The sequence below is a fragment of the Geotrypetes seraphini genome, chromosome 8 (assembly GCF_902459505.1).
Source record: "Geotrypetes seraphini chromosome 8, aGeoSer1.1, whole genome shotgun sequence".
In the NCBI taxonomy this organism is placed as follows: domain Eukaryota; kingdom Metazoa; phylum Chordata; class Amphibia; order Gymnophiona; family Dermophiidae; genus Geotrypetes; species Geotrypetes seraphini.
In genome coordinates, this window is record NC_047091.1 from 193,026,547 (window position 1) to 193,047,988 (window position 21,442).

General features: G+C 40.5%; 1 protein-coding gene across 4 annotated transcripts in view; it reads right to left on the reverse strand.

Annotated features, from left to right (window-relative positions):
• Window positions 1–2,629: 2,629 nt before the first annotated feature.
• Window positions 2,630–21,442, reverse strand: part of LOC117365379 (protein DGCR6-like) — a 47,621-nt gene continuing 28,808 nt past the window's right edge. The window contains exons 4-6 of one of the 4 annotated variants that reach the window (XM_033955768.1): window positions 14,791–14,931; window positions 6,673–6,760; window positions 2,630–2,961 (exon numbers count right to left, since the gene is read on the reverse strand). In XM_033955768.1, the coding sequence (XP_033811659.1) occupies window positions 6,677–6,760; window positions 14,791–14,931 (225 nt within the window). In that variant the 3' untranslated portion in view covers window positions 2,630–2,961; window positions 6,673–6,676. Of the gene's footprint in view, window positions 2,962–4,818; window positions 6,761–14,432; window positions 14,619–14,790; window positions 14,932–21,442 lie in introns of those variants that run through there. The other 3 variants (XM_033955767.1, XM_033955766.1, XM_033955765.1) reach the window with 3 other exon arrangements.

A 21,442-nucleotide genomic window follows, 5' to 3' on the forward strand; every position in this document is an offset into this window, starting at 1 on the left:
GATAAAGTACTTAGGATATAAGTGGTATATAAATAAATGATTAAAAAAGGTTATTATTGGCTTTGGCAAATCAGATCAATTAATTCTGTTTTAGATTTTCAGCCATTACATACTTTGTTCGTTCAAGAATTGATTACTATAATGCAGTTTATTGCAATGTCTCATCAGAAAACTTACGTCTTCAGAATTCAGCTGCTATATGGTCATGTCACTCCTATATGGATTATTCAGTTCAGATGCCAATTAAATAAACGTATGTTAATTTGTTTTCTATCCCGTTGTCCGCAAAGGTTTAACATGTATCATAAACTTATACGGAAATTATGCAAGTTTTTATTCTAACTAATATTAATATACAGTTTACAATTTCCTATAGTTATCCTTATGATGCAAGGTTTTCAGTTCTCTCAGCCGGTTTATCTAGCATCTGCTATGATCCCTGTCTCGTGATTTCAGGTCCCTTGACGCTAATAGACTTGGTCCTTCCCGCTACCAAATCCGCTCGCAAATCGGCCTACTTTTTTATTTCTCCTTTCTTATGGAATAATTTGTCACCTTTTATTCGAGCAGAACAATTGTTTTTAAAGTTTAAATCTTTTTTGAAAACATATTTTTTTAAAAATGGCTTTTAACTGTTCCCTGTGTGATTGGTTACTTGCTTGGTTGTAATCTTTACTTTTGGTTTTTGGCATTCCTTTCTTTGCATTTATGTATAAAGTGTAAGCTGCTATGACCTATTGCATTAACAGGATATCAATACACAAACTTCCAACATTTGTGAGGAAATGTCTCTAGAAAATAGATATGGCTGCATCAGTGCAGAAAATTGCAAAATAAATCCTTCTCCCAAAGAAAGCCACGTGGGAGGAAATATGCCCAATACGATAGCCAAAAAGCTTATCTTAAATTGTAAAAACCTCATCCCAAAGACCATCGTGTTGGTCCACTTCGCTACTATTATTTCTAGAGCATTACCAGCCGTATGTAGCACTGTACAGTCACGAAGGAGACGGTCCCTGCTCAAAAGAGCTTATTATAACCTAAACAAATAGGATGCCAGAGTTAGGGGAAATGGTTAAACTGCTGGCTAGAGTGGTGAGCAGTGGGGAGTAGGGCGATGGATTGAAGGTGGGTTTTCAGTCTGCTTTTAAACAAGGGAAGGGGCTTGATGGACATACTCCGGTAGTTTATTCCAGGCATATGGGGCAGCTAGATGAAAGGAACAAAGTCTGGAATTGGCAGTCATGCTTTAACCCCATATACTCTCATCTGGACCTCACTATTGGAGCCATTGTACATTTGTTAAAGAGCCACCCTTGTCTTAGTTTCAATCCCAGAAGTCTGGAAACCTGTCAAGCTGTCATTAACAGTGACTCTGGCCCCTAGCAAATTGACCATTTACTCTAAGAGAGTTGAGAAGAAAGATCTCTCTCGAGATTCTTTTCTACACAATACCAACATATTGCACATGAGGCATTTGTCCTAATTAGATTGTAAGCTCTTTGGAGCAGGGACCAGCTCTTGCATGTACAGCGCTGCGTGCATCTGATAGCGCTTTAGAAATAATAAATAGTAGTAGCATTTGGGTTTTAGGACTGGTCACAGTGCAAGAATCAGTCCGAACTGAATAACGCTGCCGAGTAAGAGTCATAGCCTTATGGGCTGAGGGAAAATATTGTATGGTATTTCTAGGTCTGATCTGGCATTTGTTAAAACTGCTTTTGATGCTTCTCACTGAAATCCTTGGTAAGAGATTCTTTAGGACAGTAGTAAAGACAGGACCCTCTTTTTAATGTATGTTCAGATCAGTGGCGGCTCTACCATACCACTGATACAGGCCTCTTCCTCCTGAATAAATACATTAATGCTGCGACCTCCTGGATTCCTGAAATCATGTAACGCAATGGTTCTCAACCCTGTCCTGGAGGACCACCAGGCCAATCGGGTTTTCAGGATAGTCCTAATGAATATATATGGCTCAGATTTGCATGCCTCTCACTTCCATTATATGCAAATCTCTCTCATGCATATTCATTAGGGCTAGCCTGAAAACCTGATTGGCCTGGTGGTCCTCCAGGACAGGGCTGGGAACCACTGATGTAACGCACAACCCATTCAAGTCAGAGTCTGTGTGGGAGACGGACAGCTCCCTACTCCGGCAGACTTTCACACTTTGGGGCTATATCTTTTGTCAGCTTCACTTTGAAGACCAGCTTGTTATTGGAGTATTCCATGTAACACCTACTCAACTCAAATGACAGCAAAAAACCATTGCTACTTTTGACTGTACATTTTTCTAAAAGTAAATTTTACATTATTTGTTAACACGCTATACAATGGCTTCCAGTACTCTCTGCTCTTAGCAGTCAAAATGTAGCAGCTAAACTTCGACTCTTGGCCTTGTGCATAATCTGCTTATTCCCCATTTTTATTTATTTATTCAGTTCTCCTAGGGGAGCTCAGAACAGCTGTCAAGCATTTTTCCGTCTGTCCCGGTGGCCTTACAATCTATCTGCCTAGGGTCACAAAGAGCAGAGTGGGTTTGAATCCACACTCTCAGGATACAGAGGCGCCACACTCTCCCCTTTTCAACCCAGTCCTCAGGACACAAGAAGCCAGTCTGGTTTTTATCACACTCATTTATCTCATGCATATTGTGTACATCAACTCTATCTCTGGGCTCCCAAAGCAGTAAAGTGTTCACTCTTTTAGCTTGGCTTGACATTCAGCCTTTTTCTGCTTGGCTCACGCCCTTTGGAAAACAGAGACATCTTCTACACTATATATGGTTGGACCCTTCAAAAGCAAAGAGCATCCCAGAGAACCCCCACCCCCAGGGGCTGCCATGGGAAACAAATGATCAGTCAGGTGTTCTCAGTCTCCATCTGCATCTTGACTGCTCTGGAGGTTGCTGAGGAATCTTCAGTCATTATTTCTGACAAGCATTCACGACTGTTACTCCTAGAAAAACACAGAACTAGTTTTGTATGGCACACTGAATATAGCACCGGGATTTATTTAAAAAATACATAAGGCTGGTGCTAATCCTGTCTTTAAAAGTTTTTGCTCACCCATAAGCATTATTATTAAAAATTTATTTATTCAATTTTCTATACCCCTGTGCTATCCGTGCTCATGGTAACATCCGGGGTATATCTATGGGCCCTTGTGAATACAAATTGTTACTTTATGCGGACGATGTGTTGTTGGTTTTGCAGAGTCCTGAGGTATCTTTACGGGAGGTATCTCACTGTCTCCAATTGTATGGTCAAATGTTGGGTTTTACAGTCAATATGATTAAGTCTGAGATTTTCAATATTAATGTTCCTTCAGACACGGTTATGGTGCTTCGGCATGATTTTCCTTAGCGTTGGGTTACTTCTTCACTCAAATATCTGAGAGTACGGCTTACGGTTAATACCTCTCAGCTGTTTGTGGCTTTTAAGTAATCTTTTTAAAGATTTGGATGGTTGGGAGGGGCTTACTTTGAGCTGGACTGGTCAGATGATGCTTTTGCCATGGTTGTTGTATTTGTTTATGGCTCTCACGATTTCTTTACCAGATTCTTTTTAAGGGGAGGGAATTATTCTCTTTATCATATATTATAAATAAAATATTATAATAGATGATATTCTTACATGAAAATAACGTAATAAAGGGAGGGGGAAAAGGTTCATATTTAAATAATAATTGATAAAATCATTACAATATATATATTGTATAACTTTATAAGAAAAATAATTACAATTATATGATATATAAAACCATAAGAAAAATAAGACAAGAAATGTTATATATAAAATATATTATAAAAATATCAAGTGTATTGTTAAGATAATTGTATGAAAATTTATGACACTTGTTGTTAAATGGAAAAAAAATTCAATAAAAAAACTTAAACCAATTTTCTCTACCATTCTCCCAGGGGAGCTCAGAACAGTTTACATGAATTTATTCAGGTATTTAAGCATTTTTCCCTGTCTGTCCCAGTGGGCTCACAATCTATCTAATGTAGCTGTGCGATAGGGGATTAAGTGACTTGCCCAGGGTTACAAGGAGCAGCGTGGATTTGAACACAGAACCTCAGGGTGCTGAGGCTGTGCCTCACTCTTCCTTGCAAATACTTACTGCAGGTCAAGGACAGATGTCCATGTAGGCTCTGCAATAGAAGGTGTTGATACCCCTGTACAGGTTGTTGGTGAGGCCCCACTTGGAGTATTGTGTTCAATTTTGGAGACCGTATCTGGTGAAGGACATAAGAAGACGTGAAGTGGTCCAGAGGAGGGCTACGAAAATTATAGGTTTGCACCAAAAGACATATGAGGAGAGACTGGAAGCCCTGAATAGAGAAAAGGAAGGACAGGAAAGATAAGGAAATTCTTCTTTAGGAGGGTGGTGGAGAGGAAAATGGTGAGAGTTAAAAAAACACGTGGGATGAACACAGAGGATCTAGACTCAGAAAATAATAGTAAATATTGAAGAACTAAGGCCAGTACTGGGCAGACTTGCGCAGTATGTGTATGCATATGGCCATTTGGTTGAGGATGGGCTGGGGAGGGCTTCGATGGTGTAGATGGGCTAGAGTGAGCTTTGATGGAGACTTCAGTAGTTGGAACCTAAGCACAGTATCGGGCAGAGCTTTGGATTCTTGGCCAGAAATAGCAAAGAAGAAGAAAAAAATTTAAATTGAATCAGGTTGGGCAGACTGGATGGATCATTTGGGTCTTTATCTGCCGTCATCTACTATGTTACTATATTGAAAAGTTTAAATACACATACTACAATGTGATGCTGTACTTATACACGAAGAATAAGTCATTGAAGTTTCAAATTTTTATTAGGCAAAACACAAAGTTCTTTTGGACAAGTCATGGCTTTGAACAGAATAGTTAACTTTACTAACAGATACATTCTCTCTGAAAACCGTGAAGTGAACAAGACAAATGTTTCTCAAATGAATAAAATCATTCCTACTATAACTCTCAATCAGATTAAGGGAAAACAAATACAGTCAGATAACAGGATGCGGAAATGGCACCCTGCAACTGATCTTTATAATTAGCAACCAAAGAGATCTCTTACTTCTTGTAATAACATTAAGTGCAGATCATTTCTCTAATTTCATTGTGGAATAAATTGTTTTTCACAGGAAGCTTGATCAATCTATCTATGTATTAAAGAACTTATCTCTATTTGAGCCATCAGTCTGTCCATTACCCTCAATATCAGATTATATTGGTGTTACGAGCCCCACTGCCTACTAAGAAAGAAATTCTGTGCCACTGAGAGAAATCAAGGCTCAGACTCTCTTCGGTGGTTGCTTTTCAGACAGATGAGAGAGAAAATGAGCAGGAGTGAAAGATAAAGTTAGGAGTGGCAGCTGGACTAATATTCACAAACTTCATCGTATTGACCATTACAAGAGCAAAGAGTCCAAGTAAAGAAGACGCTGCTGTGATCTCAGACACCTGACTATGGAACTATGTGCTGAACTGCCTAGTAAAAGGCCTAAGCTAGATCTAAATAAAAGATCACAAAGGCAATCTGACTAGTTAACAGCAATGTGATCTTTTACTTCACATCAGCACAAACCCACTGAAAAATCCAGTTCACTTTTACCCATTAGCTCCTGCTTATAGTTCAAATGAATGGAAGATAATATGACCTCAGTGGCCCTGCGCACTGACATTTCTAGACAATGAGGAAATGGAAAATCACCCAATTTGATTCCTACCTAGAGGCTTATAGCTTCTGTGCCCATTAGTCTCCTCTTTAAAAGGACGCTGGGTGTCCTGACACCACCACTTTTCATCATCGTCTGGATTCTAAGGCTGGGCCCAACCTCCCTAAACAATGTTCCTGTGGACCAAACTCCATAATTTACTACAGTAAGGACAGAACATCTGGTCGGACTTAGCAAACACGTACTGGTATTTCATGGCAATGGGTAGAGCTTGGGGGGGGAAATCTTTTATGAAGACTCAAATTATCTGCACTTTAACATTTGAGTTTTACTAGGAAACTTTCAAATACTGAGCTCCACTCAACTAAAGTAACCAAAATTTTCACCTGGCTACAGGGCTGTTCTGTCATGTCGTTACACTGTCTCCTGATGAGCTAGAATCTCACATTCTAGAGTGGAAGTTTTTCTTCCAGCTCATGATCCTTCCTACACAACTAGAAAGGAATCCTCCATGTGGACACTGCAGAAAAAGTTATGAGGCTGGAAATTCAGCCAGAAGTCACTCTTCCTGATGACCAAGAACGTCGCTGCGCCATCCAGAGGCTATAAAGCAGAGGCAGTGCTCAAATGTCAACTAATTGCAAGGTCCAATGATTCAACGAAGCAGAATCATCTCTGCACATTGCATGCAAGTGTGGTGGGAGTTAGCTTTTGCTACAGCTGCTTCACTCTCTTCCATTCATATGGGTCAATGGCAGTATTTATGTGCTTGTCAAAGTGCTGTCCAAGTGTGGGTTCAAATCGAACCCTCCTCAACCCCCTTGCATGAAAGCCTATGTGTAGCCACAGATACTCTGGAGAATTCTATGACAACCAGCTGTTTTAGGAATACAAAGGTCTTTGAAAATTAGCCCCCCAGTCTTTGGGACTAGAATGTATTATTGGTGTCCATTTCCAAGGCCACTTGAACCCAGAGTGAAGTTACAAACTTATTCACACAAACTTTTTCCCAGACTCCGATTCTTTCATCTGCAGTTTCCTGATCAATTCAAGCAAGTTCATCTGTAACGTCAGCTCCTGCAAAAAGGACAAAAGAAACAGAGCAAAACAAACCAACAAGGTTTAATGGGGGGGAAGACGAGTCAGACTTCTTTTGAGTCTACCCTGATAGAAGCCCACATTCACTTTGCAAAGTGCTGGCTCACTTTAGCCTATAAAAATGCAGCATGTGATCAAATCCTTACTGACACTTAATATAGTTTCCTCAGGTAAATACCTACTCAGTACAACGGAAGCATTCCAGTTCAGGTGTATCAGGCAGACAATACAATTCCAATCAAATTCTATTCATCATAAGTTCAGTAAAAATAGAACTTTTATGATACCCTGGACATGAAGGATTTAGTTTAAGTGGTGAATATTTTCAGTTTCTTTCAGCTGTTTATGTATTTTGAATGTACATTTGCTATTTTAAGGTTGGTGATCTACAGAGCCTTTAATACTCTCCCCTGGTTTGATATAGAGGAGTGTTTTTAGAAAATATTTTTTTAAGTGTACTTGCGTACTATCAAGAGGTTTCTATGCTTTAATTATAGTGCTGTAAGTATAGTGCTTTGTATCCTATGTGAAGTAATTTCACCGGCATGGGGCTCTGATTGGTCCAGGTTGTTTAAGGCCCCGCCCAGGATGCACCATGGAGAGGAAGCCCCACCATTTTGAAGAGGCGGGCATGCTGGCCGAAGGGAGTAGGCATCCTTCTGACCAGACGTCGTAAGGTAAAGGGTGTGTGTGTCGGGGGTTATCAGAGGCACGGAGGGGGAGGATGTCATGTGGCGGAGGGAGGGAGTGGGCATCTCTACCGCTGCTGGGGGACAGGTGTCAGGTGGGCTGGTGTCGCTTGACGGTGGCAGGAGTGGGCATCTCTCCCACTGCGGGGGGGGCAGGGGTGTCGGGGGCTGTTGCTTGGCAGCAGGAGTTGGCATCTCTCCCACTGCTGGGGGGCAGGGGTGTCAGGGGAGTGTTGCTTGGCAGGAGGAGTGGGCATCTCTTCCGCTGCGGGGTGTCAGGTGATTACGATACATGATAGGAGAGAGAGGGCATCTCTCCTACTGATCTTCAATTTGGTTTTTTTAAATTATTATTTGTCTGAGCTGTCAAGCCTTACTTTCCTGTCAGAGCCTGAGCTAATCAGCGCTCAGGCACTGATCAGAAAGTAAGGCAACAGCAGCTCAGACATAAAGGCAAATTTTGGTTGCAAATATGGCACAACGAGGTTAAAGAATCACTCAGTGAATATAGAGAAATGCTCAGAGTGATCATTTTAATATTAATGACCTCGTTGTACTACATTTGCATGGCAGTATCGGAGACTGCTAGAAAACACGGAAAGGACCTCGGTTAGCTGTTTTGATAATCTGCTGCTAAAACGCTAAACTGGCTGGAACCGATTTAGCAAGCACATTAAAGGCAGATTTTAGTTTTGAAAATCTGCCCCTTGGTATTTTCTTTATTTAATTTGTTCTTTCTGCTGTTTTCTCTGATAATTCTAATCTGTTTTGTCTGTGTGTGTTTCTGGACTCATATTCAATAATTATTTGACTGCAGCCCCCGACAGGCATTGTGTCACTGAAATGTATTGGGCATGGTGTAAAAATGGACTGGAGTCTGGACCACTCTTTGTTGGGGTTTTAATAAAGAACATTTGAGCCTTATTCTTTTTGTTGCTCCTTTTTCTGTTTCAGATTTTCCAGAGACAGCCAGGCAAGATAATTTATGCCTTACCTGATACGTCTTTCCTTTAGTCCTATCAAACTAATCCAGAACCTGTGGGTTATGTTCAGTGACCAGAATATGGAAAAAGAGAAGCTATGTAGTTCTTCACAATTTTCGCCTTCCAAGGGCATTCTGCAGCCTTAGAATGCTCGGTAATATGAAAGACCAAGAAATGGTGCACATTCTGCTCAAATGTCATATTCATCCATTGTCTTTACGAAAAAGGTAATGTACTCGGAAACACAGTTCTCCAACTGGATCAGTAGCTTCCTGAAAATCTGTCGAGGTAAGTTAGAGGCACTGCAAAGTAATAAAAGAGCAGAGCAATTCAAAATGGAAACACATATATTAATATTCAAGTAGGAAGGTTTCTAGATGGTCTTCAAGGTGGAGATTGATGTCTCCTAGTAGCAGGTTGTAGGTTGATGTTAGTGAGTTCTGGAAGATGAAGTCTTCAAGCGTATATTTTGTAGCGCTCCATTTTCCTGGTGCCATATAGCAGAGAATACAGGTTATGGTGTCTTTGATTGTATCGCCAGATAGTTGGCATACTAGTAGATCTAGATTGGGTGTAGTGTGTTTGTCTAGGACTTTTATGTTGAGATTGTTTTTAGCTAGAATTGCTAATCCTCCCCCTCGCTTTTTTTCCCTGCAGACTAGCTCTACTTTATATCCCTTAGGGCAGAATTCTGTTATGCAAGGATCTGAGTCAGATGTTAACCAGGTTTCAGCTAGGAATAGGCAGCCTAGTTGTTCTTTAATTATCCAGTCCTTTATTAGGTCTGCCTTATTGATCTTATGTTCATATATGCACAGGCTATTGAGGTGTAGGTTGTATTGGGATTTTGGGTGCATATTGGATGGAGGAGGTTTCTTGGTTATGGATGGGTGTGGGATGTTGTTCCCCAACTGGGGGGGATGCTTTTATAAGTGATCGTTGAACAGTATCAGATTTCTGGATGGTTGGGGTTTTCTTGAAGGTTGGAAGTGTCTGTTGAACTCTGATAGAATTGGGATGGGGGAGATGTGGTATCCAGATGTTTTCCAATTTGTTAGGAGCAGGAAGAGTAGTAGGAGGGAGAGCAGGAGTTTAGTTGTGTAGGGTGTCATTTTTGATTGTATGTGGGGGGCGGTTCTTCAAGATGAGTCTGTGTACAAATATGGGGGAGGATTGGTGGTGTTGATCCTGAGGTGGGTTTTAGTTTTGAGATTAGGATTTGAAAGGGAAAGAGCATAAGTTGTCTCCTTACCTTTCTGCTCTTCTGGTGGTGTTACGATTGAGTTTTCTTGAGCGAGTGTAGGAATGACTTCTTTTGGGAGCGTTGTGTTGTTCGGTGTCCTTGTTCATAAAGATATGTTCTTAAAAATATATGAAACTTAGTATATGACGATTCTAAATGTAAATAAGGTGGTAGAGAATTCCATAGTGCTGGTGCAATGGAGAAAAATGCTGGGGGAGGGTAAATAGTGGAGTGCCACAGGGATATGTACTGGGACTGGTGCTATTTAACATATTTATAAATGATCTGGATATTGGAATGATAAGTGAGGTGATTAAATTTGCAGAGATGCTAAATTGTTCAAAGTTGTTAAAACCCGTGCAGACAGAAAAACTGCAGGCAGACCTTAGGAAATTGGAAGACTGGATGTCCAAATGGAAGATGAAATTTAATGTGGACAAATGCAAAGTGATGCACATTGGGAAGAATAGTCCAAATCATAGTTACCGGTTGCTAGGGTATACCTTGGGAGTCAGCGCCCCTCCCCCCAAAAAAAGATCTAGATGTTATCGTAGACAATATGCTGAAACCTTACACCCATGTTGCTAGGAATTATTAGAAAAGTGATGGTTATGTTATGGTTATGAAAAGTTTTTTTTTTTTTAAATATCTTTATTCGTTTTTACATTATGCAAACAAGTGTACAATAATTCAAGTCATACTATACATTCTTCACTTGAAACTCTACATTCATTTTATACCATAAACTATCTCCCCTCCCTCCCTTTCCATATATTACCCCTCATAATGTCATAAAACCCACCCATCCCTCCTCCCCCCTACATATATTTAATGGGGATAAATATAATTATTTATTTATTATAATACTCAATTAATGGTCTCCACACCTCTTTAAATTTCTTATAATAACCTCTCTTGATTGCCAATGTTTTTTCCATTTCATACACCTGACAAACCGAACTCCACCAGAAACAATAATTCAATCCTCTATAGTCTTTCCAGTTATGTGTTATATGTTGGATGGCAACTCCTGTTAAAATCATTAACAGTTTATTATTATTCGATGAAATTTGACTTTTGGCCCTCATAGACATTCCAAACAAAACTGTGTCATATGATAGGGCCACAGGATTCTCTAACATACAATTTATTTGACCCCAGATCAATTTCCAAAAATTATTAATAAAAGGACAATAAAATAATAAATGATCTAGAGTTCCAGCCTCAAGATGACAATGCCAACATCTATTAGACTTAGAGCAATCCAATTTTTGTAAGCGAACAGGGGTCCAGAGTGCTCTATGCAATAGGAAAAACCATGTTTGCCTCATAGACGCAGACATTGTACATCTTATCCTCCAAGACCAAATACGTGGCCATTGAGATGCATTAATTTGATGCTTAATCTCAATGCTCCAAATATCTCTAAGTACAGTCCTTGGTTTTTTATTTAAATATCCAGATAATGTTTTATACCACTGTGCGGCCTGGTGACCCAGAAAATCTGCCTGGAAGCATAAGAATTCTAGAGTAAAATGAGTATTTAAAGACTTCCATTCAGGGAACCCTGCCTGAATAGCCTGCTTCAATTGCAACCACTTATAACTTTGTTTTTTATTAAGTCCAAATTTATGTTGCAATTGTGAAAACTCCAGCAGCTTACCATCATTAATAACATCATCTAAAGTACGTATTCCTGCTTCAATCCAATCCTTCCAGACAATCATAAAACCGCCTATTTGTATCTTGGAGTTCAGCCATATATTTTGACAAGTAGATTTTTGAATAGTAATAGGAGTTAAGTTGTTTACATACTTTAATGTTGTCCATGTGTCCATTAATATCCTATTGGTTTTCCTTATTCTAGGCATTTTAATGCTAAGCAGATGACGAAGCCTGATAGGAGACATGAGCTGCCACTCCAACCATAACCAATCTGGAAGCTTCTCCATGAGTTCTGGGAGGACCCAATACATACCTTGGCGCAATATATAGGATTGATGAAACCTATAAAAATTTGGAAAATTTACCCCTCCCTCCTCAATTGGTTTTTGTAAAGTCACTAGAGCAATTCTTACAGCTTTACCCAGCCAAATAAATTTACTAAGAATATTATTTAACTTTTTGTAAAAAGACCCCTGAAAAAAAACTGGTATCATTCCCATTTGATAACAAACCACAGGCAATATCATCATTTTGACAGTTTGAACTCTTCCCCACCAAGATAATTGTAAAGGATTCCATTGCTCACATAACTCTGTTACTTTTTGCAATAAACTTTTTTCATTCATTATAATTGTCTCATCAAGCGTGTTTTTTATCCATATACCTAAGTATTTTATTCCTTCTTCTTTCCAAATAAAAGGTAATGAGTCAAATAATCCTTTTGTGCAATGCACATTTAAAGGAAGAACTTCTGATTTAGTCCAATTTATTTTATATCCTGAAAACTTTCCAAATCTTTCAATCAAAACCAATAAATTTGGAATGGTTGTTTCCGGATTCCTCAAATGAAGTAATATATCATCCGCATATGCAGAAACTTTATATTCTTTATCTTTATGCGGTATACCCTGTATCTCCTCCTCTTGTTGAATAGCTAATAATAAGGGTTCAAGCACTATATCAAAAAGTAAAGGAGACAAAGGACATCCCTGTCTAACTCCCCTTTGCAATTTAAAACAATCAGAAAAATTATTATTGATATATAATCTAGCAACAGGAGAGCTATACAGAGTTTTAATCATTTGTATAAATCCCGAACCAATACCAAACCACTCCATGGCCTGATACATAAATGTCCATTCCACACGATCAAAAGCTTTCTCTGCATCTAGAGACACAGAAAAAGCCGGATCTCCAATTTCTTTTGTTAAATATAACATTTGCAATGCCAATCTGGTGTTATTAGAAGAGTGTCTCTGAGCAACAAACCCTGTTTGATGCATACCAACTATGTGAGGAAGAGCTTTTGCCAAACGTGTAGCCAAAAGTTTGGCTAATAATTTACCATCTACATTTATCAATGAAATAGGCCTGTAATTTGAAACCAACATGGGATCTTTATTTGGCTTCGGCAAAACAATAGTTAATGATTCTGCCATAGTGCCTGATATACAACCTTTCTTTAGTTGATTCTGATATAAATTTAATAAATGAGGTAAAAGAGTATTTTGAAATGCTTTATAAAACTCTACCGTAAAACCATCACCACCTGGAGCGGTCCCTACTCTAAGAGATTTCAATGCTGTTTGTAATTCTTGTAAAGATATTGGATTTTCCAAACTTCTCTTTATATGATCAGGAATCTTCGGACCTTCAATATTATTTAAAAACACTATACCATCTTTTTCTTTATTTAAATAAGACTCAGAAGAATACAGGTTTTTATAATAATTTTTATGAAAAGTTTTGTTAGTAATTTAACACCTAATTCAACAAATCAATCTCTATGGGTAAACTCCAAGATTCAAATTGGCGGTTTTAAAATCGTTTGGAAACAATGGATTATTGTAGGTATACGAACTTTAAATGATGTTATTTCAAATGGTAAACTACTTGATTTTTCACAGTTACAACATAAATTTGGTCTTAATAAATCACAAAGTTTTAAATGGTTGCAAATGAAGCAAGCTATTCAGGAGGGGTTCCCTGAATGGAAAAATCTTAATAATCAGTATAGTCTGGAATTCTTGTGCTTTCAGACGGATTTCTTGGGTCACCAAGTCGCACAGTGGTATAAATTGATATCTGGATATATGAATAAAAAACCAAGGACTGGTCTTAGAGACATATGGAGCATTGAGATTAAGCATCAAATTTCTGCATCTCAATGGCCATGAATTTGGTCTTGGAGGATGAAGTGTACAGTGTCAGCATCTATGAGACAAACTTGGTTCTTTTTGTTACATAGAGCATTTTGGACCCCAGTTCGATTACAAAAGTTAGACAGCTCTAAGTCTAATAGGTGCTGGCATTGTAAACTTGAAGCAGCGACTCTAGATCACTTATTATTCTATTGTCCCTTTATTATGGCCTTCTGGAAATCAATTTGGTCCCAAATTAATTGTTTGTTAGAAAATCATGTAGCATTAATATATGATACAATTCTCTTTGGTATGTCGATATGAACAAGGAGCCAGATTTCATCAAGTAATAATAAACTTTTATTGATAATGACAGGAGTCGCCATTCAACATATAACAAGTAATTAGAAAAATTATAGTAGATTAAACTATACCTTTTGGTGGAATTCTTTATGTCACATTTATAAAATGGAAAGCATAATTGCTTTACAAAAAGGTAATTATAACAAATTTATAAAGATCTGGGGGCCATTGACAGCCTACTGTAATGAATAGATGCCGTTTTCTATTGGAAGTATATTTGCAAATGGGGAGAGAGGAGGAGGGTGGGTTGTCTAAATTATCCGGAAGGTTTGAACATATAAATAAGAGTATTTATATATTTTTGTTTAAATATGAATGGAATGGGTGGGTGGGAAGGGAATAATCTTATGTATCTGAATATATTAAGAAAATTCAAGTGATGTATTTAATCTTAAATGTTTTATTAATTGTACACTTGATGTAAGTTTTTAAAAATGAATAAAGAATTATAAAAAAAAAAAAGAAAAGTGATGGTAAACAAGACTAAGAATGTTATAATGCCTCTGTATCACTCCATGAGACATTGAATCAAACAACTGGTAAGTTTAAGAGTTGCTTGGAGGAATAGAGTTCAGCTCAAGTCTCATCAGAAAACAACGTAGCACTCTGAACTCACCAGTTCTTTGAGTCAGTGTCACCTGAGGAAGGCAATTTATTCTGCTGAAACTTGGAATCTCGTTGGAACCGGGTTTTTCTAGAATAAAGATTTTTGCCTTTCTTCCTGAGGACATAACCCTTCAGTTCTGGACAGATCTAGTTGGACAAGGAAAGAAAATTAGCAGGTCAGACCTTATTTTACCTCTTATCTCTGGTTGTTTCTTCTTTTGTTTGATGATGACTTCCATCATATTGCCATTACTTGGGACTATAAATTCTCACGACTAAGAGATAATGAGGAGAGAGAGGTGTGTGAATCATGCCCTACCTGCGGATTCGTTGTTACAAAGAATCCAGAAACCCCAGCTTTCTCCAGTGTGCTCTGCTGGTCCACCACTTTTTGATCCAGCTCAAGGACAATTTTCTCATCCATCAATCGCTGCTCTTCTTTAATGCGATGCTCCAGAGCCTAAATAAAAATGATCACACACCATTAGGAATTTATTATATGAAAAGGAGAGGGAGAAGAACATAACTTATGCAGTGAAAATGGCAGGGGCTCTATCAGAATATTGGAGAGCTGATTGTAGGGTACCTCAGGGGTCGCTGTGACTAGAGAGAGGTCCTAAGATGAATATCTTTGTGAGATAGTGTTTGGATGTTGTAGAAAAATGGGTGATTAATCATCAACTACATTTGAATAAAAGTCAAAACAAATTCCTTCTAATCAAATCTGTTAGATAAAATACCTTTCTGACTCTGAGGTAGAGAGTGGTGCGGGGACAGAAATCAAACCCATCTCTGCAAGTAATCTCTTCCATCCTCATAAAGTTCAGAAGTAGTTTTTATTTCATTTAATTATGCTACTGAAGTAAATGTTCTGGTAGAGACCCATTTACAAATAAGCAAATTTGGAGATCTTAATTGGGAAGAATACATACTTTGTAAATGGGGCTTTGCCAGAGCCTGTAATGTAAATAAATACGCCAGCTGAAGAGGACCCCCGAGCTATGTCAGCTGAGGACTTCCTCTGAAGGTGGCCAGGGGTCCCTTTTGCCAAGCAGCAGTAGCGTCCTTAGTTCTGGCCGCCTTTGGAGGAGGTCCTCAGCTGGCGATGCTTGGGAATCTCTACCAGCCACAGAAAGGGTCAGCAAGTACTTTAGCATTGGAGAAATAAAACCAGATATGCATTTCCTTTTCTTTTGAGCACAATACAAAGACATCTGCCATATACATTTCCTAAATCTAGCATATATTATGTTGCTTGATGATGTGTGTTCTCTTTCTAAACCGCTTAGGTTTTAAGCAGTGTAGTAATTATAATAAATAAATAAATATTTCAGTCAATAAATTCCTTTTTTTACCTTGTTGTATGGAAATTTATTTTTCCATTAAGGTGGTTCCAGCTTTTCTTTTTTTCTGCTTTCCTGTCTTCTGAAAATTCTTCTTCCTCTTACCATGGTCCAGCATTTCTCCCTTTCCTCTCTCCCATTGTACAGCACACTCACTCCCTATTTCCCCTCCCCACTCCTGCACAGCATTTCTTTCTCTCTCCTCCACCCTCATTTGCAACATCTCTCTCTCACTGTCCACCATTTCTCTCTCTCATTCCCTCCCTTGCTGCAAAGGGAGTGGGGAAAGTGAGATCGAGGGATCCAGGGTGCATTTCTCCCACCCCCTCTACTGTCACATCCAACATTTTTCCCTCTCTTATCCCATGGACTATGTGTGCAGCATCTTTCGCCCCTGCCCACCAGTTCCATGGCCCGACTTCTCCAGCATGTACAAAACGCGGTAATCAGACTTCTAAAAAACCTCCATCCCAGCAACCCTGTCTCCCAGGCTCTATCGTTGGCTCACTGCCTGTAGCCAAGCATTATGTCTTCAAGGGCCTGGTGCTAGTGTGCAAATCCTTGAATGTCAAGGTACCGGGCTACATGACGACCAAGCTTCCTCCGTATGTGACAAACAGGTCCTTCTGCTCCCAGGATGAAATACGCCTAGTCGTGCCCTTCAACTGCAAACCGCCAAATGACATTCCTACTGAGCTATTGGAATCAACTACCCCCCCAGATTAGATCCCTTGAAGGACTCCTTAACTTTAGGAAAGCAATAAAAACATAGCTCTTCATCTAACTCCCATGCCCATGACTGATAGATCACAAAGAAATGTATCAAAAAATATTGCACTGTAATTTAACCTGTAAACTGTATATTATGTATGTTAACCTGTAACACGTTCTGAGCTCTTTGGGGAAGATGGAATAGAAAACAAAATAAATAAATGTTATCATCTCTCTCCAGCACCATGCCACATCTCTCCCTCCATTCCCTCCACCACCATGTCCAACAGTCCTCCTTCTAGCATCCCTTTCAATCTGTCCCACTGTTCCCTTTCCACCACCAAATCCAACAACTCTCCCTCATCTTTCTCTTCTACCTCACTCCTCTCCCACCATGCCTAACAATTCTCCTTTCTTCCTTTCCCCATGTACACCATCTCTTTCCCTCTCACTCACACACCCATGCCTAACAATTCTCCCTTTTTATTCCCTTCCCCACCTCAGCATCTCTTTCCCTCCCTCTATCCTATGTCCCAAGTTCATGCCCTCTTCCTCCCCCCTTCTGTGTCCCAAAGCTCATGCCCCCTCCCTTCCTTCTGTATCCACTCTCCCTCCCTCCCTTCTGTGTCCCAAGTTCGTGCCCCCTCCCTCCCTTTCTCTCATGTTTGTGACCCTCCCATTTCCCAATGCACTCCCTCCTTTATTCCAAGTTTATGCCCCCTCTCTCCCTTCCTTGTCCCACTTCCAACATGCTCGCTCCCTTCCTCCCTTCTGTGACCCAAGTTTGTGCCCTCCTCCTGCGGATGTGAACCAGAGCCGTCCAGATGGGCCTCCTTCTTCTTGCCTCCAGTTGCACTTGCTTCTTTGCAGGGCTGCAGTTCCTGCATAGTGCAAGTGGTTAACCCAGAAGCCTTCCTTCTGACATCATCTCCGACATCGGAGGGAATGTTTCTGGGTCGGCTGTGTGGGAAGTGTTGCACACAGCTTTATTCATTCATTCAATTTTCTATACCGTTCTCCCAAGGGAGCTCAGAACAGTTTACATTAATTTATTTAGGTACTCAAACATTTTTCCCTCTCTGTCCTGGTGGACTCACAATCTACCTAATGTACCTGGGGCAATGGGGGGATTAAGTGACTTGCCCAGGGTCACAAGGAGCAGCGTGGGTTTGAACCCACAACCCTAGGGTGCTGAGGCTGTAGCTTTAACCACTGCACCACACACTCCCCTCCGAGTGCTGTTGGAGGGCAGGAAGGAGGAGGCACTGCTTGAACAAGCAAGGTAATACACTCGTGAGAGCTCCTCAAGAGGTGCCTCCATCCCCGCAGGATTCTCACGGACCCAGGGGGAACCCTGTAGGATCCTCATGGTCCAAGGAGGGAACCCTGTGGATTCCGTGGGATTCTCATTGGCCCCGTTCCCGTATAGCTCTCTACTTTGAGGAAATTAAGAACTCTTTAAGTATATTGAACCTCAGATATTTTGACTATTTGTTCAACCGTTGGTTCTTTCCCAGATACAGAATGATATTAACTATATGTTTCACAAAGTCACAGAAGGCCAGACTTCAATTTATGCACAATTACTCCTCAAGTCACTTCACTGGCTCCCCATCCATTTCCGAATACAATTCAAACTCCTCTTACTGACCTACAAGTGCACTCACTCTGCAGCCCCTCAACCTCTCTCCACACTTCTCTCCCCCTATGCTCCCACCCTTGAACTTCGTTCATCGGGCAAGTCCCTCCTATCTGCACCCTTTCTTCTCCACCGCCTATTCATTTCCTCCCTTCTATCTTGCTATGCCGTATGCATGAAACAAACTGCCTGAGTTTGTAAGCCTGGTGCCATCTCTAGCAGTAATAATAATTTTATTCTTTTATACCGCCATAACCAAAAGTTCTAGGCAGTTTACACTAAAAGAGCTGGACAATCAGCGAAATACAATAATACAGTAAAAAATACAATATTTGTAAAATAGAACTTCAATAATCCAAGCTAAAAGCCCACTTTTTTGATGCTACTTTCAACTCCTAACTTCCACTCACCATAAAATTACCTATGTCCATCCTATCATTCTCTGCAAGAAACTCCCCAACCCCTCCATATGTCTATTTTTTAAATTAATTATTTATATACTGCCTATCAATGTAGGTTGACAAAGTGGTTTTACATTCAAGAACTCAAGCATTCTTCCCTACCTGTGCTGGTAGGCTCACAAGCTACCTAGCGTACCTGGGGGAGTTATCATCTAAAGCAGTGGTCTCAAACTCGCGGCCCCCGCCAGGTACTATTTTGAGGCCCTCGGTATTATAAAGGATGATTCTTTATGGAAAACTTGTACCTTAAGTGTCCAGCGGTTGCGTTCTGGAACATTGCCCGCCTCACTGCTGTAACCTCATATAAGCGCTATCCTGCGTCTGTAAGAGATTGTCCTTTCCACCTCACAATCGTGAACAGACACAGGAAAGCGCTTGCGTGAGGTTACAGCAGTGAGGTGGGCAACGTAAGGTAACCATTGGAGGCAGTGCAACTTGTGCGTGTGTCAGGTGCTGGAGGAGCTGAAGGTGGTTGCGGATGAAACGACCAGACACTTAAGGCACAAGTTTTCCATAAAGAATCATTCTTTATAATACCGAGGGCCTCAAAATAGTTGGTCCAAAATCTTGTCTCTTGCAGTTGATACTTTTTAACTTTCTGCATGTTGCATAGCTTTCAGCTGTGTATAGCTGAAATTATCAGAAGCAATTGAGGAAAGATTTATAAACTATAGTTTATAAATCTTTCCTCAATTGCTTCTGATAATTTCAGATAATCCACATTTTGGATTTGTAGGTACTTGAAGGGCCGCAGAAAAAAAACAGTTAATGTCTTATTAAAGAAATTACAACTTTGCATGAAGTAAATACCTACAAATTCAAAATGTGGTCCTGCAAAGGGTTTGAGTTTGAGACCGCTGATCTAAAAGCATTTCTGATGGGAACATAGTGAATTGTAGCAGCTGTACACAAGATTTAGCGCACCATATTCTACACTCTCTGTCTCCACCTACTGGTCGATGGACATAACATTCCCTCAAGTTCGGAAATAGACTGAAGAATACAACTACTACTTATTTCTATAGTACTGCCAAACGTACACAGCATTGTACATTAAACATGTAAGAGACAATCCCTGCTCGATAGAGCTTACAATCTAATCAAAACAGACAAACAGGACAAATGGGGGTTAGGGAATTTCTCACAGAGGGAATGATACAATAGGCGTTGGTAAGAGTTAGGCGTTAAAAGCAGCCTCAAAAATGTGGGTTTTTAGCCTAGATTTGAACACTGCCAGAGAGAGAGCTTGAAGTACCAAGTCAATCCCTATGGTCCAAGGAGGGAACCCTGAGGATTCCGTGGGATTCTCATTGGCCCCGTTCCTGTATAGCTCTCTACTTTGAGGAAATTAAGAACTCTTTAAGTATATTGAACCTCAGTTCCAGTCTGTTCCAGGCATACGGTGCAGCAAGATAGAAGCAATGAAGTTTGGAGTTGGCAGTAGAGAAGATAAGAGATACTTACCAGATGAATGGAGATCTTAAGGAGGAGTAGAGGGAAAGATAAGACAGGAGAGATATTGAGGAGCTGCAGAGTGAATGCACTTGTTAAGTCAATAAGAGGAGTTTGAACTGTATGCGGAAATGCATAGGGAGCCAATGAGGTGACTTGAGGGGTCATGTGAGCATAGCTACTCTGACAGAATATAAGTTACTCTGTACAAGTGCCAAACCCCATCGATGGCTGACCTCTAAAATCCGCTACTTATGTTCCTGTGCCTGATCTGCTGAACGTCTTTGGCTCAAATCCCATACTCATGCTGACTTCCCGACCTCCTTCCAGTCTGCTCTTTCACTTGCCAAACAAGACTACTACACCCACTTGACTGTCTCTTGGCTCCAACCCTCGCTGTCTCTTTGCCGCAGGGGACAGCAAGTTTCTAACATGCTAAAGTATGGTACTGAACATTTTTCTTTTAATACTAGTCATTAAGCCCGTTGTCAGACCTGATTTTTGTTATTTATTGTATTGTTCCCCACATTTTGTAATTTTATTATTATGTACATCGCTTAGAATTATGATTAATCAAATCTCTATTAAACTTAAACTTGAATATGTCTATCTGTCTTTCTTTCTTTCTATGTCTCTCTCTGCCCCTGTCTCTTTCTTCCTTTCTTTGTCTCTCTCCCTCCCACTGTCTGTCTGTCTTTCTTTCTGTCTGTCTCTCTCCCTGGCCCCCTTTTTCTGTCTGTGTTTATTTCTTTCTGTCTCTCTCCCTGCCTGCTGTCTTTCATTCTCGTGCACTGCCCGCCTGGCCCTCTTTTGTCTCCCCCCCAAAGCAAACCAAGATTGCTCCCTGAACCCCTTTCCCTTTTCCCCCCTCCCCCACTTCCCTGTGCAGCAACAGCAGCATTTCCCTCCTTCTCTGTGTAGCAGCAATAGATATTCCCCCCTTCCCTGTGCAGCAGCATTCCCCCTTCCCAGTACAGCAGCATTCCCCCACTTCCCTGTACAGCAGCAGCATTCTCTCCTTTCCTGAGCAGCAGCATTCCCCCCTTTCCCTGTGTAGCAGCAGCATTCCCCCCTTCCCTGTGCACCCACCCCTTGCCTGCTCCCCCTGTTCCCTTCCCTCATCCATCAGCATTCATTTCATGCTCCCCCTGTGCATAAGCAAGGAATCTACTTGCCTCAAAGAAAAGCGCTGCACCGCGCTGTTGCTGGCCTCGGTGTCTTCTCTACACTGCGGCCAACCCTAGCGGAAACAGGAAGTTGTGAGAGGGGGGCCGCAGTGGAGAGAAGATAGTGAGGCCAGTGGCAGAACAGTGCAGCGCTTTTCAGTTAAACGCTGTGAGCAGGCGAGAGGGAGGAGGGGGAAAA